This window comes from Papio anubis, chromosome 16, assembly GCF_008728515.1.
Source record: "Papio anubis isolate 15944 chromosome 16, Panubis1.0, whole genome shotgun sequence".
In the NCBI taxonomy this organism is placed as follows: Eukaryota; Metazoa; Chordata; class Mammalia; order Primates; family Cercopithecidae; genus Papio; species Papio anubis.
Window position 1 is genome coordinate 8,743,715 of NC_044991.1, and position 19,938 is coordinate 8,763,652.

Genomic DNA, 19,938 nt, shown 5'->3' on the forward strand with positions numbered 1-19,938 from the left:
GTGCCCCCAGGCCGCGCTCTAGGGGCGGGACTCAGGGCGGTTTGAAAGATCGGCGCGCACAGCAGGAGCGGCGGTCGGCCTTGAGGCTGTGATGTCGGTGTTGAGGCCGCTGGACAAGCTGCCCAGCCTGAACACGGCCACCATCTTGGTAGGTGCCGGCGGCCCCGCTTCCCCCGCCGGCCTTTACCTCCTGGGCGGCGCTTCAGCCAGTAGGTCAACTGAGCTCCCTAAGGCGCCGAGCCAGCGAGCGCTACCGTAGCGGGACGGGGAAAAGGCGGAGAGCCACGCTCTGAACCAATCGGAGTAGCCGCTCTCTAAGGTTGAGAGACGCACCCACCAATAGGTGCTCGGCGGGCCCTTCCCATCTTCTGATTAGCGGGTTCCCGCGCCTGGATTTGGTTTTTCCGCGTCTGGGGGTCTGGCTTCCTGGAGAGGCCGGCGGTCTAAACGAGGATCGGGTAGTAGAGAGTGCGGTGCCCACAGGCCTGCAGCGGGTCCAAACCTCAGGACCCCCGCCTGTGCCGCATCGCGGGGTCCACTTCTCGGGAAATGTCCTCGGAGCCGCCTGCTGGCGGCGGCCCGATCTCCCCGGGAGTGGGTCGAAGGGCCAGGCCCTCCCCAGGGGTTGCTGTGCCTCGGGCTCGACGGTCCGCTCTCTCTCCCTGCGCAGCTGGTAGGCACGGAGGATGCTCTTCTGCAGCAGCTGGCGGACTCGATGCTCAAGGAGGACTGCGCCTCCGAGCTGAAGGTGTAAGTAGCCGCGGCTGTGGCCTGGGCCCACGTGTCTCTCACTCCAGAGGGATTCAGTCCTAGCTGCTAAACCCCGAAGCCCAGCGCCCCCTCCTCTGAGGCTGGTCCTTCTCCCAGCATGCAGCGTAGCTGGCTAGGCCCATGCCGTCTTATATCCCAACCTCCCCTTGCCGAGGTGGTGACTAAACAGAGGCCCTTTCTAGCAGAGGGAATCAGACAGGAGTAATCTGAATAGGACCGGCCGAGTCCTGCCTCTGTGCTGGCCCAAGGAGTTGTGGCCGCAAGAGCCTCGGGTGGCTAGGATGAGGTGGGGAACCCTTGACGGCCTCTTTCCCCATGAAGGGCAGCATTTAAACGGTCGCTGTGAAGGCGGTACGGTTATCTTGAGTCCTGCAATTTCCTGTTTTTCAGCCACTTGGCAAAGTCCCTCCCTTTGCCCTCCAGTGTGAATCGGCCACGAATTGACCTGATCGTGTTTGTGGTTAATCTTCACAGCAAATACAGGTGAGAGCCAGAGGAAGGGGCAGTCAGGGCTTAGGCAGGCCTGGCTCAGAACTGTGCTGGGAGAGTGACCTAACTTGTGATGGAAGTGGTGAGGATGGGAGAGGCTGTCTGAGGTCAATCCTATAGGGTGAGGAAAGAGGAGGCAGTGGCCAGTGCACAGTGTTTAAAAGACAACGGCCAGGCACAGTGGCTCACACCTGTAATCTCAGCACTTTGGGAGGCCGAGGTGGGCAGATTGCCTGAGACCAGCCAGGGCAACACGGTGAAACCCCGTCTCTACTAAAATGCAAAACATTAGCCGGGCGTGGTGGGTTGCGCCTGTAGTCTCAGCTACTCGGGAGGCTGAGGCAGAATTGCTTGAACCCAGGAGGTGGAGGTTGCAGTGAGCCGAGATCGGGCCACTGCACTCCAGCCTGGGCAACAAAGCGAGACTCTGTCTCAAAAAAAAAAAAAAAAATTAAAGTCCACCTATAATAAAGAACGAAAGCATAACCTTTGCAGCAACCTGGATGCAGCTGGAGGCCATTATGCTAAGTGAATTAACACAGGAGCAGAAAATCAAGTACTACATGTTCTCACTTGTAAGTGGGGGCTAAACATGGGGTCCTCATGGACACAAAGATGGCAACAATAGACACTGGGGACTACTAGAGCAGGGAAGGAGGGAGGGGGCAACGATTGAAAAACTATTAGGTCCTATGCTCAGTACCTGGGTGATGGGATCATTTGTACCCCAAGCCTCAGCATCACATGGTATACCCATGTAATAAACCTGTACATGTACCCACTGAATCTAAAATAAAAGTTGAAATTATTTTTAAAAAACATTAAAGGACATAATGGGGCATGGTGGCTCATGCCACTTTGGGAGGCCGAGACCGGTGGATCGCTTGAGGTCAGGAGTTTGAGACTAGCCTGGCCAACATGGCAAACCGTGTCTCTACTAAAAATACAAAAACTAGCTGAGCGTGGTGGCATGCACCTGTAATCCCAGCTACTCAGGAGGCTGAGGCAGGAGAATCACTTGAACCCAGGAGGTAGACATTGCAGTGAGCCAAGATCGCACTACTGCATTCCAGCCTGGGTGACAGTGAAACTCCATCCCCCCAAAAAAAAAGGACAAAGTATTTCTCCAGAGAATGTCACCCTCTTGTCATTCTCTGGCCTCTAGGATCAGAGAAGCAAGGGCTTCTGCCTTCTCTGTTGTAAAGTTTTGTTCTCTGGTGTGTTTTCTCACTCTGGCCTGGCCACCCCAGCCTCCAGAACACCGAGGAATCCCTGCACCATGTGGATGCCAGCTTCTTCTTGGGGAAGGTGTGTTTCCTTGCCACAGGTGGTAAGTACGTCCTTCGCCTGTTACCGCCCACCCCCAGCCAAGGGAAAGCTGGGGCGGGGATAGGCTTCTTGCTGAGGCACCCTGGGTGATGGAAAGAACATGTATTTTACACACACTGGGGCCTATCAGAGGATGGAGGGCGGGAGAAAGGAGAAGATCAGGAAAAATAACTAATGGGTACTAGGCTTAATACCTGGGTGACAATCTGTACAACAAACCCGATGACACAAGCTTACCTACATAACAAATCTGCACATGTACCCCGGAACTTAAAAGTTAAATTTAAAAACCGAAAGAACGCATATACACATACTTTGGAATCTGACCTGTTGTCAGCGTAAGAGTGAATCTGAGCAGATAACTCTGCTGTTGCTTGGAGTTGCCTAGTGGTTGCCTGTGGCTTTCAGTAAAATCCAAACTCTAAAGACACAAAGCACTTTGCAGTTTGGCGTCTGCCTTCTGGGCTGGTCTCATCTCCGGTTACTCTCCTTCTCTGGGTCAGCTGCTGTTCATGAGACTTTGTAATATTAACAGTGAAAATAATAATGGCTAACCTCTTTTGAGCTCTCACTGTGAGGCAGACACTGTAATTGCTTTGTTTTCATATTAATGTTTGAGGTAGGTATTATTACCTCCGTTTTAGAGTCATGAGGTTAAGTTGCCCAAGGCCCCTAGATAAAAAGTGGTAGAGCCGAGGTTCACACCTAGGTAAGTCCTGTTGCAGGGCCCATCCTTTTTTTTTTTGAGTTGGAGTCTTACTCAGCCACCCAGGCTGGAGTGCTGTGGCATGATCTCGGCTCAGTGCAACCACCATCTCCGGGGTTCAAGCGATTCTCCCATCTCAGCCTCCCGAGTAGCTGGGATTACAGGCACCTGCCGTCATGCCCAGCTAATTTTTGTATTTTAGTAGAGATGAGGTTTCTCCGTGTTGGCCAGGCTAGTCTTGAACGCCTGACCTCAAGTATCCGCCCGCCTCGGCCTCCCAGAGTGGTGGGATTACAGGCGTGAGCCACCGCACCCGGCCACCCGGCCGGCCCGTCTCTTTTTGTTTACTCTAGGCTTCTCTCAAATACATTTCCTCTTATTTATCTTGCTAACCCCTACAAATACCTCAAAACTCAGCCCCGGTGTCACTCTGGCATACATGAGGTGTCTGACCTGTCTGCCCTTCTAGCCTTTCCAGCTGAACTGTTAGCTCCTTTTTTTTTTTTTTTTTTTTTTTGAGACGGAGTCTCGCTCTGTTGCCCAGGCCGGAGTGCAGTGGCCGGATCTCAGCTCACTGCAAGCTCCGCCTCCCGGGTTTACGCCATTCTCCTGCCTCAGCCTCTCTAGTAGCTGGGACTACAGGCGCCCGCCACCTCGCCCGGCTAGGTTTTTTTTGTATATTTTTTTTAGTAGAGACGAGGTTTCACCGTGTTAGCCAGGATGGTCTCAATCTCCTGACCTCGTGATCCGCCCGTCTCGACCTCCCGAAGTGCTGGGATTACAGGCTTGAGCCACCACGCCCGGCCAACTGTTAGCTCCTTGAGCAGAGCGCCTGGCACGGCACAGATAATTCTCAAGAAGCATTGATGAGCAAATGCAGGCCAAGCAATTTATAGATGTCAACTCACTGATTCTAGAGTGAATCTAGAGTGGGGTAGGAGCTATTATTATCTTCATTGTCTAATTTGATATTCTTGACTACCTAGAAAAGAAAGTAGAATAGGACTGTCACCCTCGCGACTAGAAAGAAACTGAGCCAAAGAGTGGGGAAGTGAGGGACTCTGCCCAGCACTTCCTGAATTCCAGACAGGAAGGTAGAGATTGCAGCTATAGCACTCATGATTTCTTTCCAGCTGGGCGGGAGAGCCACTGCAGCATTCACCGGCACACCGTGGTGAAGCTGGCCCACACCTACCAAAGCCCCCTGCTCTACTGTGACCTGGAGGTGAGCATGCTGACCACAGAGACCAACACTACACTTGGGTGCGGGGAAAGGGTGGTCAGCACACAGTGGGCACATCGGGAATGGTTATTGAAGGACTCAGTATCCGAGCGAGGCAGCTTCTGAAGTGGAGGGAGACACAGGATCCTGGTTTGAGTCCTGGCGTTTCTGTTTAGTGGCTGTGACCTGGGCAGGTAGGTCACCCTGAGCCTTGGAGTACACAGGTGTGAAGCGGGGGTGATGTGCTTTCATCTGGAGTGCATCTTATATGCCAGGCTTTAGCACGTGCTGCCCTGCTTTTCCTTTTGCTGAGTTTCTGCATGCTTAGTTATAACTAAGTCTTACGTGTATGTATCTGTGAGTCTCCTCTCCTGCTGGGGTATAAATGACTGAGGCCAGGCGTATGTCCGTCTCATTACCTGGTGCATCCTTGTGTCCCCTGGGAGTCAGAATGCCTGATTTGGCCTTAACTCTCTGTATTTCAGACCTTGTCTAGTCCCATCCCAAGCCAGGGTACCCAGCAGGCGGTAGGGATGTTTGTTGGGTGGGCGGGTAGATGGTTGGATGGATATGTAGGGTGTTCTGCCCCGACTGGATTCTATTGGTGTTTCCCACAAGGTGTAACTAATCATGAGGGGTAGGAAAGTAGCCTTTTTGTTGTTGTTGTTGTTGTTGTTTTAGATAAGATATTGCTCTGTTGCCCAGGCTGGAGTACAGTGGTGTGATCATGGCTCACTGCAGACTCGAGCTCCTGGGCTCAAGTGAACCTCCCACCTCAGCCTACTGAGTAACTAGGACTACAAGCGTGCACCACCGCACCTAGCTAAGTATTTATTTATTTATTTATTTACTTTTTAGTGTAGAGATGAGGTCTTGCTGTGTTCCCCACACTGGTCTTGAACTCCTGACCTCAAGCGATCCTCCCACTTTAGCCTCCCAAAGTGCTGGGATTACAGGCATGAGCCACCGCGCCTGGCCTTTAGCCCCTTTTTATGCAGGATAAATCCTGATGACTTTTTGCTACAGAGGCCTCAGCAGGAGTTGATGTGCTCCCCCCGAGGGGTCTACTGAGGGGCCCCAGGGCCCACACTGCCACACCCATGCGCCAGGCCTGCTCCATTCCTTTGGAAACCTATTCATTGGTTTTGAGATACATTTTGAAGAGTTGTGTTTCTGCTCTGTTCTGGGTCTTGTGCCTGTTACCAAAAGCAAAGTGATGAAATGCAGGGAGAACCGAGTGAGCACACGATCTGTCACCACCAATCCGTCGCCACTGTCTAGACCGGGGTCCCTTATCCTAGTTTCGGCACTCCTCTGGTCTAAGGGCAGAATTCAGAGGATAGCAGTCTGTGGCTGTCACCGTAGAAATGGGGATGTTTTCATATCACATTAGGATTGGGCAGGTCTCATCATGTGGCAGCAGCCGTTAGGCCTGCCCCTCAGTCGATGCATCGATCACGATACACACTTGACTCATGCATTTGTTTTCCTATTTGATGATTACTTTTCGAGCGCCTGACCAGACCAGCACTCTGATCTCATAGATGGGACCCTGAGGCCTGGGCACACCTGAAGTGCCTTCACCTGCCAGGCTTTCCTCCCAGAGAGACGAGGTGACTTGCTCAGGGTCACACAGCTCGTGAGTGAGGGGTAGAGCCAGCTGTTCTCCTTTCCTAGCCTGCTGACCATGTGACCTTGATTAGGTCACTTTGCCTGCCACAGAGCATTAGTTTTCTCATCTCTAAAGGGGAATCACGATCTTTGCTCCATCGTTCAGGTGCTGGTGGGGGACAATGGTGCCTGCTCACCTTGTGACAAGTGGTGCAATTCTGTCTGTGGCCACGAGGTGGCGGGCCAGACCAGGTCCTGGGTTCTTTCATGGCCTGGGCAGGAAGCAGGAGGCCCCAGCCTGGTTCTAGCTGCAGCAGGAGCTGCAGAAATGCCTGCTCAGAACATAGGCCTGCATCCCTCAGATGGAGCACCCAGGGTTTGAACAGGCCTCCCTCTTCATGCTGGTGTTGTCCTCTTTAGAACACTCTTCTGGATAATTGAGTTTGAGCCCCACCATATATCTTGAGGCCTTTGCATGGCAGGAATTACCAGCCCCCTTTCATTGATGAGGAAATACAGGAAGGTGTATGATTGGCCCAGTGAGATAACTGCCTAGGTCTGCTGGTAGGGCTCTGTGCTGGGCCCTGGGAACACAAATGACTCAGATATTGGCCCTCCCCTCTCAGAATCTCATGAAATAAGCAGACATGTAACACACGCAACAGCAGAAGGATTTGCTGAGCTTTGGGAGCCTGGCGGTAGAATTAGGTCATTTCTTCCTAGATGTCATGGGCAAAGTCATGACTGTGGTCAGACCTGGGCATTTGGGTCATGTCTCTGGAGTGACGTGGATTGGAGGAAGCCTGGCCAGAGGCAGGAGGCTGGGTCAAGGCTGCTGCAAGAGGCAGGTTGTGGACCCTGAGCCTCAGCAGCCTGGAGATAGATTTTGGGAACAAAGTCCACCAGACTTAGAGTGAGAGGATTTATTAACACTTCCTGAGTTTCTGTGGTGCCAAGCACTGTTCTAGGCTCCAGGGACACAGCACGGAACAAAACAGTCAAAAACCTCAGCTTCCTGCTGGGCGCTATAGCTCATGCCTCTAATCCCAGGGAGGCCGACGTGGGAGGATCACCTGAGGTCAGGAGTTTGAGACCAGCCTGGCCAACATGGTGAAACTCAGTCTTTACTAAAAATACAAAAATTAGCTGGGCATGGTGGCATGCTCCTGTAATCCCAGCTACTCAGGGGACTGAGGAACAAGAATCGCTTGAACCTGGGAGGCAGAGGTTGCAGTGAGCCAAGATGGTGCCACTGCACTCCAGCCTGGGTGACAAAGCGAGACTCTGTCTCAAAACAAAACAAAAAAAGCCCCAGCTTTGTTCTAGTCAAGGAAACAAACAGGGTAAATGAGGTGCTGGAAAGTAGAGGCGTGGCGTATCAGGTGGTGGTAAACAGGCAAGAGTTAGGCAGGGTGACCAGGGAACGCCCCTGCAAACAGGACTTTTAAATAAATAAAGAGCTGAAGGAAGTAGGCGGGCAGGCCATGGAGATACCTCGTGGCAGGAAGAACAGCAAGTGCATGGGTCGAGTGTGAGACTTGCCTGGTGTGCTCAAGGTCTGGCAGGGAGGCCTGGGTGGCTGCAGCACAACAGCAAAGGACGGGTTGGGGTGTAGAAATCAGGAATGGTGGGGCTGGATCAGTGGAGCCTGGTGGGGAGCTGCTAGAGGGCTCAGGGCCAGGGAGGAATGTGGCCTGACTTGGGTTTTTTAATGGACCCCTTTGGCTGCTGGGAGGAGAGTGGGCTGAAGGGAAACTAGGGCAGAAATAGAGAGACAGGTCTGGAGGCTTTTTTTTTTTTTTTTTTTGAGACGGAGTCTCGCTCTGTCGCCCAGGCTGGAGTGCAGTGGCCGGATCTCAGCTCACTGCAAGCTCCGCCTCCCGGGTTCACGCCATTCTCCTGCCTCAGCCTCCCGAGTAGCTGGGACTACAGGCGTCCGCCACATCGCCCGGCTAGTTTTTTGTTATTTTTTAGTAGAGACGGGGTTTCACTATGTTAGCCAGGATGGTCTCGATCTCCTGACCTCGTGATCCACCCGTCTCGGCCTCCCAAAGTGCTGGGATTACAGGCTTGAGCCACCGCGCCCGGCCTTTTTTTTTTTTTTTTTGAGGCAGACTTTCGCTCTGCCGCCCAGGCCGGAGTACAATGGCGCGATCTCGGCTCACTGCAACCTCTGCTTCTGGGGTTCAAGTGATTCTTCTTCTGTCTCAGCCTCTCAAGTAGCTGGGATTACAGGCGCCCGCCACCATGCCCGGCTAATTTTTGTATTTTTAGTAGAGACGGGGTTTCACCATATTGGCCAGGCTGGTCTCAAACTCCTGACCTGATCCGCCCGCCTCAGCCTCCCAAAGTGCTGGGATTACAGGCGTGAGCCACCGCGCCTGGCCTGGAGGCTCTTTCTAGGGGAGTTAAGCATGGACTCAGTGCTGGCCAGGAAAAAGGGTGGTGGGATAGTCTATGACACCGGCTGCTTCCAGGATGGAGCCAGCCAACTGTTCTGTGGCCAGAATGTGAGGCATGAGAGAAAGAGGAGTCCTCCCTGACTCTGAAGGTTTTGCCAGCTGACTGGAAGGATGGAGTTGTCTTTGGCTGAGCTAAGGAAGCCTGCAGGAGGAGCAGGTTTTGGGGGCTTCAGGGGCTCTACTTTTGGCATGCAAAGATTAAGGGGTCTATTAGCCACCTGGGTGGAGAAATCAAGTCAATAGCTGCATACATGTGTGACATTCAGAGGGAAGACCTGGAGGTGTAATCTGGGTGTTATTAGCAACTGGGTGGTTTTAAAGCCACAGAACTGGACGAGGTCACCGGGGGACTGAGTGTGGGAGAAGAGATCCAAGGACCGAGCTCTGGAGCCCCAGCATGTAGATAGATGCTGGGCAAAGACGAGGGAGCCGCCTGTATGGGAGCGGGACCCTGGGTGAGTGCGGGGGCCTGGGAGCCAGGCAGAAAAAGCGTTTCAAGGAGGGAGTGAACAGCTGTGGTGGACTCTGTCAATAGCGCCAGTGCGGTGAGGACTGAGAAGCTGCCGCTGGGTCTCATACCAAGGAGGTCATGGTAGCAAGCGGTGGGAGTAAGAGCAGGGAAGTTGAGGATGCCCAGGTCTCTACTTTGGGTGGGTGGTGACACCCCAACCTGCCCTCAGCTAGAGAGGAAACAGAAGGTGAGATGCTTCTGAGGCCACATGTCAGCCAGGGGAAGACACTGGCCAACATTGTGATCTTCCAGCAGACATGTCTAGAGCATCTGTGCCCGGGCCTGGAGCAGTCTTGTCCCTCTCTGGCCCCACAGCTCCCCCGGGCCCATTCCTTTTTGATGGCACCTTATCTGTGGTGGGGGCCACCCGTTCTCCCTCCCTCCGCCCCATCCCTGTGAGTATCTTCTGCTCCCTGGTCTTGAGCCTCTGGGGCCCAAGCTGCCCGGGCATTGGTTGGAGGCAGCCCTGGTTCAGAGCGCAGCTCTGGAGTCACTAGCTGGGTGGTCCTAGACAGTTTGTTCGACCTAACCAGCCTTGCTAAGCCTTCATTTCCTCTTGAACAGGAGGTCAGGCTCTGGATGTCTCCGGAGGTTGTCTGAAGGTTTGGGCAAGCTAAGGCAGTTGGAAGTTACTCTGAGGTGTGGCATGAATGAGGGCATGGCTGTGATGGGCAGTGATGACCTGAGCTACCCCCGAGTCCCCCCCCCCAGCCCTGCTCTGGCAGCCCCTGCAGCTGCTCTGAGTAAGGGAGCAGGGCCAGCCACTGCATTCTGTCTCACTGCTGTTCTCTGCTCTCCCCGCAGGTGGAAGGCTTTCGGGCCACCATGGCGCAGCGCCTGGTGCGCATGCTGCAGATCTGCGCTGGCCATGTGCCCGGTGTCTCAGCTCTGAACCTGCTGTCCCTGCTGAGAAGCTCTGAGGGCCCCTCCCTGGAGGACCTGTGAGGGCGACTGGCCCCTGGGCTGCCTCTCCCCATGGCTTCGTGCTGACTCCATAAACATTCTCTGTTGAGGATGTCCAGTCAGGGCTTGACAGGCACAGGCTCAGCCTCCAGTGGTTGGGAAGGTTCCCTGTAGCACCTGTGCTCCAGCAGGGAGAGCTAGGCAGAAGCAGCGAGGGGGCTCAGCTGGTGGGACTCCAGCCCTCTCCCACTCCCACACTTACTCTTGCAGAGCCTTGTGTCTTTAAGCAGCTGGCGTGTTACACCTCCATTTAAGGTTTCCTTCGAATAAAAGGTATGTGACTAAAAAAAGTTTAGAAATCACTGGTCTCATTCACCACTTTATAGGTAAGGAAACTGACTCAGAACAATTAAAGAGTACGGCAGGGTGGGCCGGGTGCAGAGGCTCACGCCTGTAATACCAACACTTTGGGAGGCCAAGATGGGTGGATCACTTGAGATCAGGGATTTGCGACCAGCCTGGCCAACATGGTGAAACCCCATCTCTACAAAAATACAAAAATTAGCTGGACATGGTGGTGGGTGCCTGTAGTCCCAGCTACTTAGGAGGCTGAGGCAGGAGAATCACTTGAACCTGGGAGGCGGAGGTTGCAGTGAGCTGAGATTGTGCCACTGCACTCCAGTCTGGACAACAGAGTGAGACTCCACCTCAAAAAAAAAAAAAAAAAAAAGTGAGACCAGCCTGGCCAACATAGTGAAACCGTGTCTCTACTAAAAATACAAAAATCAGCCAGGCATGGTGACACGGACCTGTAGTCCCAGCTACTCGGGAGGCTGAAGCAGAATTACTTGAACCTGGAAGGTGGAGGTTGTGTTGAGCCGAGATCACGCCACTGCCTGGGCAGCAGAGCGAGACTCTGTCTCAAAAAAAAAAAAAAAGTCTGGGCGCGGTGGTTCACGCCTGTAATCCTAGCACTTTGGGAGGTAGAGGCGGGCAGATCACAAGGTCAGGAGATCGAGACCATCCTGGCTAACACGGTGAAACCCTATCTCTACTAAAAGTACAAAAAAATTAGCCGGGCGTGGTGGTGGGCGCCTGTAGTCCTAGCTTCTTCGGAGGCTGAGACAGGAGAATGGCGTGAACCCGGGAGGCAGAGCTTGCAGTGAGCTGAGATCCGGCCACTGCACTCCAGCCTGGGCGACTGAGTGAGACTCTGTCTCAAAAAAAAAAAAAAAAAAAAAAGAGTGGGGCGAGGTAAGGGGAGCTTGAACTCAGGAAGCCAATCAGACTCCGCATCCTGGCCCTGCTGTCATAGAACGTGGTTGTTGCCTCTTGGAGCTGTTTCCTCATGTGAATGGAGATGTTCTGCTCACCTTGTCACATTGTGAGGATTGAATGAGATGATGGGGGACATGCCTGGGACCGTGTGACCCACTCCAATGCCTGTGTGTAGGTTGCTCTGTTCATAATGTGTTAATGCCTTGCACCTTGCTAGGTAGGTACTCAGTGAACAGTAACTATTTGAAATCACATGGGAAGCCGAGGCGGGCAGATTGCCTGAGCTCAGGAGTTCGTGACTAGCCTGGGCAACACGGTGAAACCCTATCTCCACTAAAATACAAAAAATTAGCCAGGCGTGGCAGCCTGCGCCTGTAGTCCCAGCTACTTAGGAGACTGGGGCGGGAAAATTGCTTGAACCCGGGAGGCGGAGGTTGCAGTGAGCCGAGATCATGCCACTGCACTCTAGCCCGTGCAACAGAGGGAGACTGTCTCCAAAAAAGAAATCACACAGCAGAGTTCAAAAACTGGTGCAAATTAGGAATTATACCACTGTCAGAACTTTGCAAAAAGTAAGAGAAGCTGGCTGGAGGTCTCGTTTTGGGGTTGATGGCGAGAGATTGTGCAGTGACAGTTGCTTTCCTTCTCCCTTGGGTCTCATTGGAGATTGTAGAGGCATCAGAACTGGACTCTAGAAACCCCATAGCCAGGTCAAAGCTCCTGCCACTGCACAGAGCGGGCTTGGCACGTGGGAGCTTGTGGGTGAAGGGGGTGTCTGGAGGGAGAAACTTCAGGAAGAGAGCCGGGTCCTGACTCCCTTGGAACGTGACAATGCCCTCCCCACATTAACCCTGTGTGTGCCAGGGAGTGCCAACCAGCCTCAGGCCTCAGGATGGACCCCAGTTGAAATCCTGGGCAGCACTGCACCAGCACCTTGGGGCCTCTCTGCATTTTTTTTTTTTTTTTTTTTGGTTGATGGGGGTGGAGTCTCACTCTGTCACCCAGGCTGGAGGGCAGTGGCGCGATCTCGACTCACTGCAACCTCTGCTCCCTGGTTCAAGCGATTCTCCTGCCTCAGCCTCCAGAGCAGCTGGGATTACAGGCGCCTGCCACCAAACCTGGCTAATTTTTGTATTTTTAGTAGAGACTGGTTTCACCATGTTGGCCAGGCTGGTCTTGAACTCCCGACCTCAGGTGATCTGCCCGCCTCAGCCTCCCAGAGTGCTGGGATTACAGGTGCGCACCACCATGCCCAACTGATTTTTGTATTTTTAGTAGAGGTGGCGTTTCACCATGGTCAGGCTGGTCTCAAATTCCCGACCTCACGTGATCCGCTAGCCTCGGCCTCCCAAAGTGCTGGGATTATAGGTGTGAGTTACTGCGGCTGGCCTAAGACCTCTCTGCTTTGATGTCACCATTGCAGCTGGGCCCATGCCCTTCACCGAGGGGTGGGCCACCTTCTAACTCGTAGGTGTCGGGGGATGTGGCCCTGTCTGCCCCTTTCTGTAGGTTCCTTCTGGAACTTAGCTTGGGCCCCACCCCTAGTGCTCAGTAAGGGTTTGTAGACACCTGCCTGACTTCCTGGCAGTCCCTTGGGCTCTGCTGAGGACCTCAGCCACGTAGATTCCGGTCGAGGCCCCACATGTCACCTGACATTTGCAGGGCACGTCATGCTTCACAGAGCTCTTCTCACACAGCAGACCTGTGAGGTAGATGATGTTTCCCCAGTTCACAGTTCATGAAACAGACCGTTGTCATGGGAAGTGTGTCGCAGTCACACAGCTAACTGGCAGCAGAGCCAGCCCCAGTCCTCTGCTTCTCTCCAGTTTTTCTGTGTGCCTAATCCTTGAATAAAGGTTTGAAGGCCGGGCGCAGTGGCTCACACCTGTAATCCCAGCACTTTGGGAGGCCGAGGTGGGCAGATCACTTGAGGTCAGGAGTTTGAGACCGGCCTGAGCAACACAGTGAAACCCTGCCTCTACTAAAAATACAAAATTAGCTGGGCTTGGTGTCATGTGCCTGTAATCCCAGCTACTTGGGAGACTGAGGCAGGAGAATCACTTGAACCCAGGAAGCAGAGGTTGCAGTGAGCTGAAATTGCATCACTGCACTCCGGCCTGGGTGACAGAGACTCCATCTCAAAAAAAAAGGGGTTTGGGCATCTCCACTGGGCAAGCCCTGAGCTGGAATACAGAAGGTGGAGACGGCCCGTGTACCCCCAGAAAGCAGCAGTCTGCAAGCCATGGTTCCTGCCTCGGGATGAGACCACTAGAACACTGAGCATCGTGAGAGGGCAGGGGGTGGCAGGATAGGCCAAGGGTAGAGGCCCTTAGCATGGGAGCAGAGTGGTGCAGGGAATGGCCCTAAGCAGGCCTTCCCCAGCAGCAAGAAGCCCCTCGGGCACTCGGTTGGGGAAGCCAGCCTCTGTGCTGGAGGAGGGGTGGCTCCAGGGCAGAAGGAAGAGGCTAGAGGTGAACCTTCACATTGGTCCCTGAAGGGATGGGCAGTAGCAGCAGAGGCCCGGTAGGCCTGCCTTCCCGGAGAGTGACCTTGTCTTTGGCCCTTCTGTCCTTGTCCAGAAAGGGTGTCTTTGCAGGGTAACTGGAGGCTAGAGTAGGTCTTTGCGGGGGCTGGTGGAATGGGGGTCCAAGCAGGGGAGGAATGCAGTGTGGACGCAGCCTGCCTGCTCTTCTGGGATGTCACTTTTTACTGGTGACCAGGAGGAGGGGCCTTCCCCCACACCCCCTCCCTCCAGGCCTGCATGGGGCCCCTCTCTCAGGTCCCTGTGCCACATTTTCCTTGCCACCTGGTACCATTTAACAAGAGAAGTGGCATTGCATTCTCCAGCCAAGGGTCTGGGAACCTTCCAAGCACTGGGGAACACAATGCTGTCACTGCCGCCAGCTCCCAGCCGAGCTTGGCAGGGGCCCTGGAACCAAGAGGCCTCCCCTCTAGAGTTGGGGGCTGGCCTGCCCCTGCCTCACAGCAGAGCTGAGCCACACTTAAATGGCAGGCAGGTGCCCTCAGACCTGCTGTCCCTGGACGGCGGGGGATGGGTGGCCAGAGAGTGGGGTTGCTTCGTGCCATCTGGAGACCCAGTGGCATTGTCCAGGAGACAGTTTGGCTGAGGGAAGTAATGGAAGATCAGTGTGTGCCGGAATTGGTGCTTGGTACTGAGGTGAGGTGGAGGGAGATGGGAGCGGCTGGGCTTGGCTGCTTGCTTGGTGGGGTGACCTCAGGCAGGTCGCTCACCCTTGGCAAGCCTCAGTTCCTCAGCTGTAGCATGCCACCAGGTTAACTGATGCCTTTCTTCCTAGCTGGTTGAGGACTGGCAATGAAGACGCCACTGTTTTATGTATTTATTTAGAGATGGGGTCTTGCTATGGTGCCCAGGCTGGTCTCAAACTCCTGGCCTCAAGCCCATTATTTTGAACATAAAGCTTTAAACAAATGTCAAATGTCTCAGGGTGGCCATGGTCATGATGTGGTCACATTGGAGGACGTTGTTGAAGGCAGGCAAGAACCCCCTACAAGAATTCCCAGCCTACAGGCTGGCAACGGGGGGCTGAGGCTCCTGGAGGCGGCGCCTCTTCAGCTGGGCCTGGAAGCTGCTTCATCCATGCTCCTATAACCCGGAAGGAAGGTGGTGTTTGGGCCCCACTCTTAGAGGAGTAGAGCTGACTGGGGGTCACACACTCATTTGTCCCCCTCAGTCCACCTGGCTATGAGCAGTCCTTGGGACCCTGGAGAGTTCACATTCTCCATGGCCAGTGGTCCAGGCCTGAGTGTCCTGGCCCCAATCTGATGGTGTTCCCATCCCTGCCAAGGAGGCAGGACCTTCCTAGCAAGGAGGGGCTCTGCAGCCTGGGCCCCCTGTCTCCTGCACCCCCGGTGAGCAGAGGCAGGAGCAGCCCGGCTGCAGAGGGGAAGTGGTGCAGTGGGAACAGGCCCAGCCTCTGGGTCCCATCGACTTGGGGTCTGTGGCCGATCTGCAGTGTGACTTGGGGCAGCCCACTTCCCTCTCCAAGCCCCACTGCCTGCCCCCCTCTTCAGGTCTTGTGAGGCTCGGAGAGAAACTGAAGAGCCTGACTCCCTGCCAGCCCTTTCACCCTCCACAGACAGTGGCTCGGTGCAGGCTGGCAGGCTGGTGGGCGAGGAGAGCCGGGGGGTTCTTGAGACAACGCCCTGTTACAGTTGTCCCCCAACCCACACACACCAGGGGTGCTGGGCCAGGCCTGCTGGCAGGGCTGGAGCACAAAGGGACCTTTTCTGGAAGGTTCTGTTGGCTTAGCCCCTTCCCTCCAGTGTCCCTTGGGGCCAGAAGGACATAGGCAGAGTCTCTGTGACAGAAAGTCTCACACTTGTGGGCTGAGGGAGACAGTGGGGTGGGCTGCCAGGTCATGTACCCTAAGTCTGCGGGTCCCACCTGAGTATGGTGCTGTGGACCGGGGACTGCTGAGGGCAGCTCCTGGGGGAGAGTGGGTGGGTACTTCCCAGAGCCCCAGACCTGCACAGGAGGCAGCCTTCCCTGGACCGCCCTCTTCCATCAAAGGGGATGCCAGCTGTACTTGGAGCCCCTGCGAGCTGGCCAGGCCCAAGGGGTCCCCCAGCCCTCCTCCTCCAGTATGCTTGGCCGGCCTCCCTGTGAGGACACAGACCTCTGGGCCTCAGCCCCACCCCCTCTCCCTGCCACTGTCCACACACAGGAAGAGGACACTCTGGGGTGTGCAGTGTGGCAGGCTCAGGGGCTGCCTGGCGGGCCCCTTTGCTCTCTAGCCTGCTTTCCCTCTTTGTAAAATGGGACCAGTTGTGCCAGCCCCACACAGGGCTGAGGGAGGAGCTGGCTGGGTAGGGAGACCCTTTGTGCACCGCCCTTTTCCTGGTCACTGGGCCTTGTCTGCTTCCCTGCCCCAGACACCCTTGGGGATCGCTCCACCCTGTCCTCTGTTCTGAGGTCGCCAACCCCCAGCCCTTCTCTGACTCCCCTGTGTGAAATTGCACCCATGACCCTCCAGCACCCCGCCCTTCTGACTTTTTCTCCCCAGCACTCCTTACCTCCCCGCCCACTATGTTGTGTCCCGTTTGGGTTTCCTTTCTGCTTCCCTGCTATTTCCCCAGAACCCAAAACAGCTCCTGGTGCCTGGTAGGTGCTAAGTGAGTGAGTGGCGAGTGACAGGGAGGCATCTGCACAGGAGTCGGCCTGTGCATTCACAACGGTCTTCCTGTTGGTACCCTGAATAAGGCCTGGGAGGTTGGCCCTGGGGGCCCCCTACTTCTCTCCCCCCTGCCCACCCTGGCCTTACAGCCTCCTTCCACTTCACACACCTGGCCCCCAAGAGGTGGGGGTTCTGCTCCTTGTGGCTAAGGGACTGTAGTCTGCTCTCTAGTCTCACATGGAGGGCCATGTCCTCTATCCCGGGCCCATGCTGAGAGTGGCTGGGGTGCCCTGGCCAGACTCCTGCCCACAGTGCAGGAGCGTGTGTGTGTGTGCACTTGTGCATGGAGTGGGGGGCTGGAGGAGAGGCAGCTCCAGCCCATGAAGACCCAGGCAAGGATCGGTGACTGCATCATGGAAGGGCATGGCCTCCTGCCCTCCCCTGGTGTGGGTTCAGGGAGGAAGGGGACCGGGGACTCCCAGAGCTCTGCCTCTGGGTCACACTGCTCTGGCCTCACCAGGACTTTGTACTGATTCCCTGGCCACTCCTGCCCCTCTCCCAATGAACCGAGGCTCATGACACTGCGTCCTTTCCTCTGTCCCCAGCAAGAGGTACTTGGTAGCATTGTCCTTGTTTGTGGGGGCTTTTAAATACAGGAGAAGGGAAAGGAAATAACCACAAGGGGTGGTCCTGGTGGTGTCATGAGACAAGATGGAGCGAAGAGAGCTGACTCGAAGCCCTGCAGGCCCAACCCAGCCAGCAGAGCCATCTCCACTGCTGACCCATTCCTGGAACACGGGAAAAGCTGTTTCTGTATACACCTACACAAGGGGGCAAAGGCACAGGACGAGGCAGTGAAGAAAGGCTCCCAAGGGAAAACAGAGGCTCCCTCTGGGGACCGTGGGGAAACGCCCTTTGTCACTCAGACTTCTGTATTGTTTGCAGGTTTTTCCTGAGCACGTGTTTAGGTACTACTGCATAATTATAATGAAAACTGATTTTGAAGTACAGAGTGCATCCCAGGCCCCAGAGCAGTTTCACATCCAGATCTGGGGGGCTGGGCCTCTCTGTCCCCAAGGACTGCTCCCCGTGACACTGTGCTTGTCCCATCCCCAGAGTGCCCTCACGTTCCCCAACCCTGTCCCCGAAGCACGTAGGGCCCACGCCACGCTTCACAGTCAGGTGGACTCAGACCCCCTGTAGGCCCCTCCCACCTGCTGGCTCATCTCGAGAAGGCCCTTGCCCCGTGAAGCCTCTGTTTTCTCATCTGGAAAATGTCCTAATAGTACTTGCATCCGACTCTTTGTGAGGGTGTTTGCAGGACAACTGGGGGCACAAAAATCGACAGAAACCCCCTTCTCTCCGAAGACCCCAAACTATCTTGTTATTTTATTTATTTTTTCTAAGGTGGGGTCTCACTCTGTCAGCCAGGCTGGAGTGCAGTGGCACAACCTCAGCTCACTGTAACCTCTGCCTTCTGGGTTCAAACAATTCCTGCCTCAGCCTCCCGAGTAGCTAGGATTACAGGCGCCCCTTACGACACCCGGCTAATTTTTTTTTCTTTTTTTTTTTTAATTTCTTGTAGAGACAGGGTTTCACTATGTTGACCAGGCTAGTCTCAAACTCCTGACTTCTGGTGATCCACCCGCCTCAGTCTCCCAAAGTGTTGGGATTACAGGCATGAGCCACTGCGCCAGGCCCAAAATTATCTTTTTAAAAAGAGTATACAGTGAATTAAAAGTAGAGTATGGTGGCCGGGCGCGATGGGTCATGCCTGTAATCCCAGCACTTTGGGAGGCTGAGGTGCACAGGTCGCTTGAGACCAGGAGTTCGAGACCAGCCTGGCCAATAGAGATGATCACCAGTAGAGATGGTGAAGCCCCGTCTCTACTAAAATGCAAAACTTAGCCAGGCGTGGTGGCACGTGCCTGTTGTCCCAGCTACTCAGGTGACTGAGGCACAAGAATCACTTGAACCCGGGAGGTGGAGGTTGCAGTGAGCCGAGATCGTGCCATTGCACTCCAGCCTGGCAACAGAGCAAGACTCCATCTCAAAAAAAAAAAAAAGACTCGAATAAAGAAATTAGGCCAGGGGTGGTGGCTCATGCCTGTAATCCCAGCACTTTGGGAGGCCAAAGTTGGCAGATCAACTGAGGTCAGGAGTTCGAGACCAGTCTCCCCAACATGGCGAAACCCCAACTCTACTAAAAATACAAAAAATTAGCCAGGCATGGTGGCAGGTGCCTGTAATCCCACGTTCTCAGGAGGCTGAGGCAGGAGAATCGCTTGAACCTGGGAGTTGGATGTTGCAGTGAGCCGAGATCGCACTACTGCATTCTAGCCTGGGCGACAAGAGTGAAACTCTGTCTCAAAAAAAAAGAAAAGACGCCAGGTGTGGTGGCTGATGCCTGTAAACCCAGCACTTTGGTAGGCCAAGGTGGGCGGATCACTTGAGGTCAGGAGTTCAAGACCAGCCTGGCTAGCATGATGAAACCCCATTTCTACTAAAAATACAAAAAAAATTAGCCAGGCATGGTGGCGCATGCCTATAATCCCAGCTACGCAGGAGGCTGAAGCAGGAGAATCGCTTGAACCCAGGAGGCAGAGGTTGCGGTGAGCCGAGATCATGCCACTGCACTCCAGCCTGGGCGACAGAGCCAGACTCCGTCTCAAAAGAAAAAAAAAAGAAAAAGCTATGGGGGAAGAAAGAATACATTGAGGAATAAACTAATTCCCCACATTGGTCTGACTGTGAATTCCTCTTAACTGTTTTATCATCCAAGCAGCGACACAGGGCCTGCTGCAGCCCCCCACCCCATTTAGCAGGCCCAAGTGGAAAGGTTCATGTGAGGCCAGGCACCTGCACACAACACAGACACGAATCCTGCAGGCCTTTTGTCCCGGCACCTGGCCCAGCACATAGGAAGCTCCCAGCAAACATCTGTGTCACATGAGTGGGTGTCTCATTTGCGTCTGCTGCTCTTAGCAGTTGGCCTCCCTCTCTGGCCAAGGTGAGGGACCCTGGAACTCTGACAGTGGGTTCTAGCCCTCCCAGTCTCTCTGGCCTTGAGAGCAGCCTCCTCCAGTCTCTGCTGGGGGTCAGAGTAGCCAGCGCTTCCACTGTGAAACGCAGACCTGGCGCAGGCAAACCCCCTCCTCCTAACTCCTGTAAATTCTCCCGACTCTGGCCTCACTGAGCCACCCTCTCCAGGGACAGGTTCCCTGTTCCTGGGTTCCCACAAACCTCAGCCTGCCAACATGGCTGGCACAAGGGCTAAATGAGCCGCCTGGTACTCAGGTCTCTGCAGCCCTCGCTAATGGGTAATGGCAGCACCAACAGGGATGGATGTGCGTGTGGGTGGCAGGGTTATGGCTCAGTCTTCTGGCTCTGTCCCCACTCCTCTGCCCCACAGAGAGGCCTTCCCTGCCCTGGCTCCCCTCCAGGCTCCTGTCCCCCATCCCCGTACCGTACACCCACTCTCACCCACACCTGCCCCCACG

General features: G+C 54.8%; 1 protein-coding gene across 1 annotated transcript; it reads left to right on the plus strand.

Annotated features, from left to right (window-relative positions):
- The first annotated feature begins 8 nt into the window (after nt 1-8).
- On the plus strand, nt 9-10,359 carry CENPM (centromere protein M). The gene is made up of 6 exons (XM_009217400.4): nt 9-148; nt 671-750; nt 1,162-1,254; nt 2,511-2,590; nt 4,429-4,520; nt 9,906-10,359. Exons 1-6 carry the CDS (start codon nt 92-94, stop codon nt 10,044-10,046), a joined length of 543 nt encoding a protein of 180 aa, XP_009215664.2. The 5' UTR covers nt 9-91; the 3' UTR covers nt 10,047-10,359.
- Nucleotides 10,360-19,938: the final 9,579 nt, after the last annotated feature.

What these genes read in the sequence shown, in the direction of transcription:
- CENPM (XM_009217400.4), top strand. Translation starts at nt 92, where the DNA reads ATGTCGGTGTTGAGGCCGCTGGACAAGCTGCCCAGCCTGAACACGGCC. An exon ending in TGCGCCTCCGAGCTGAAGGT is followed by an intron (nt 751 to 1,161) that starts GTAAGTAGCCGC and finishes CCTGTTTTTCAG; the next exon opens with CCACTTGGCAAAGTCCCTCC. An exon ending in GTGTTTCCTTGCCACAGGTG is followed by an intron (nt 2,591 to 4,428) that starts GTAAGTACGTCC and finishes ATTTCTTTCCAG; the next exon opens with CTGGGCGGGAGAGCCACTGC.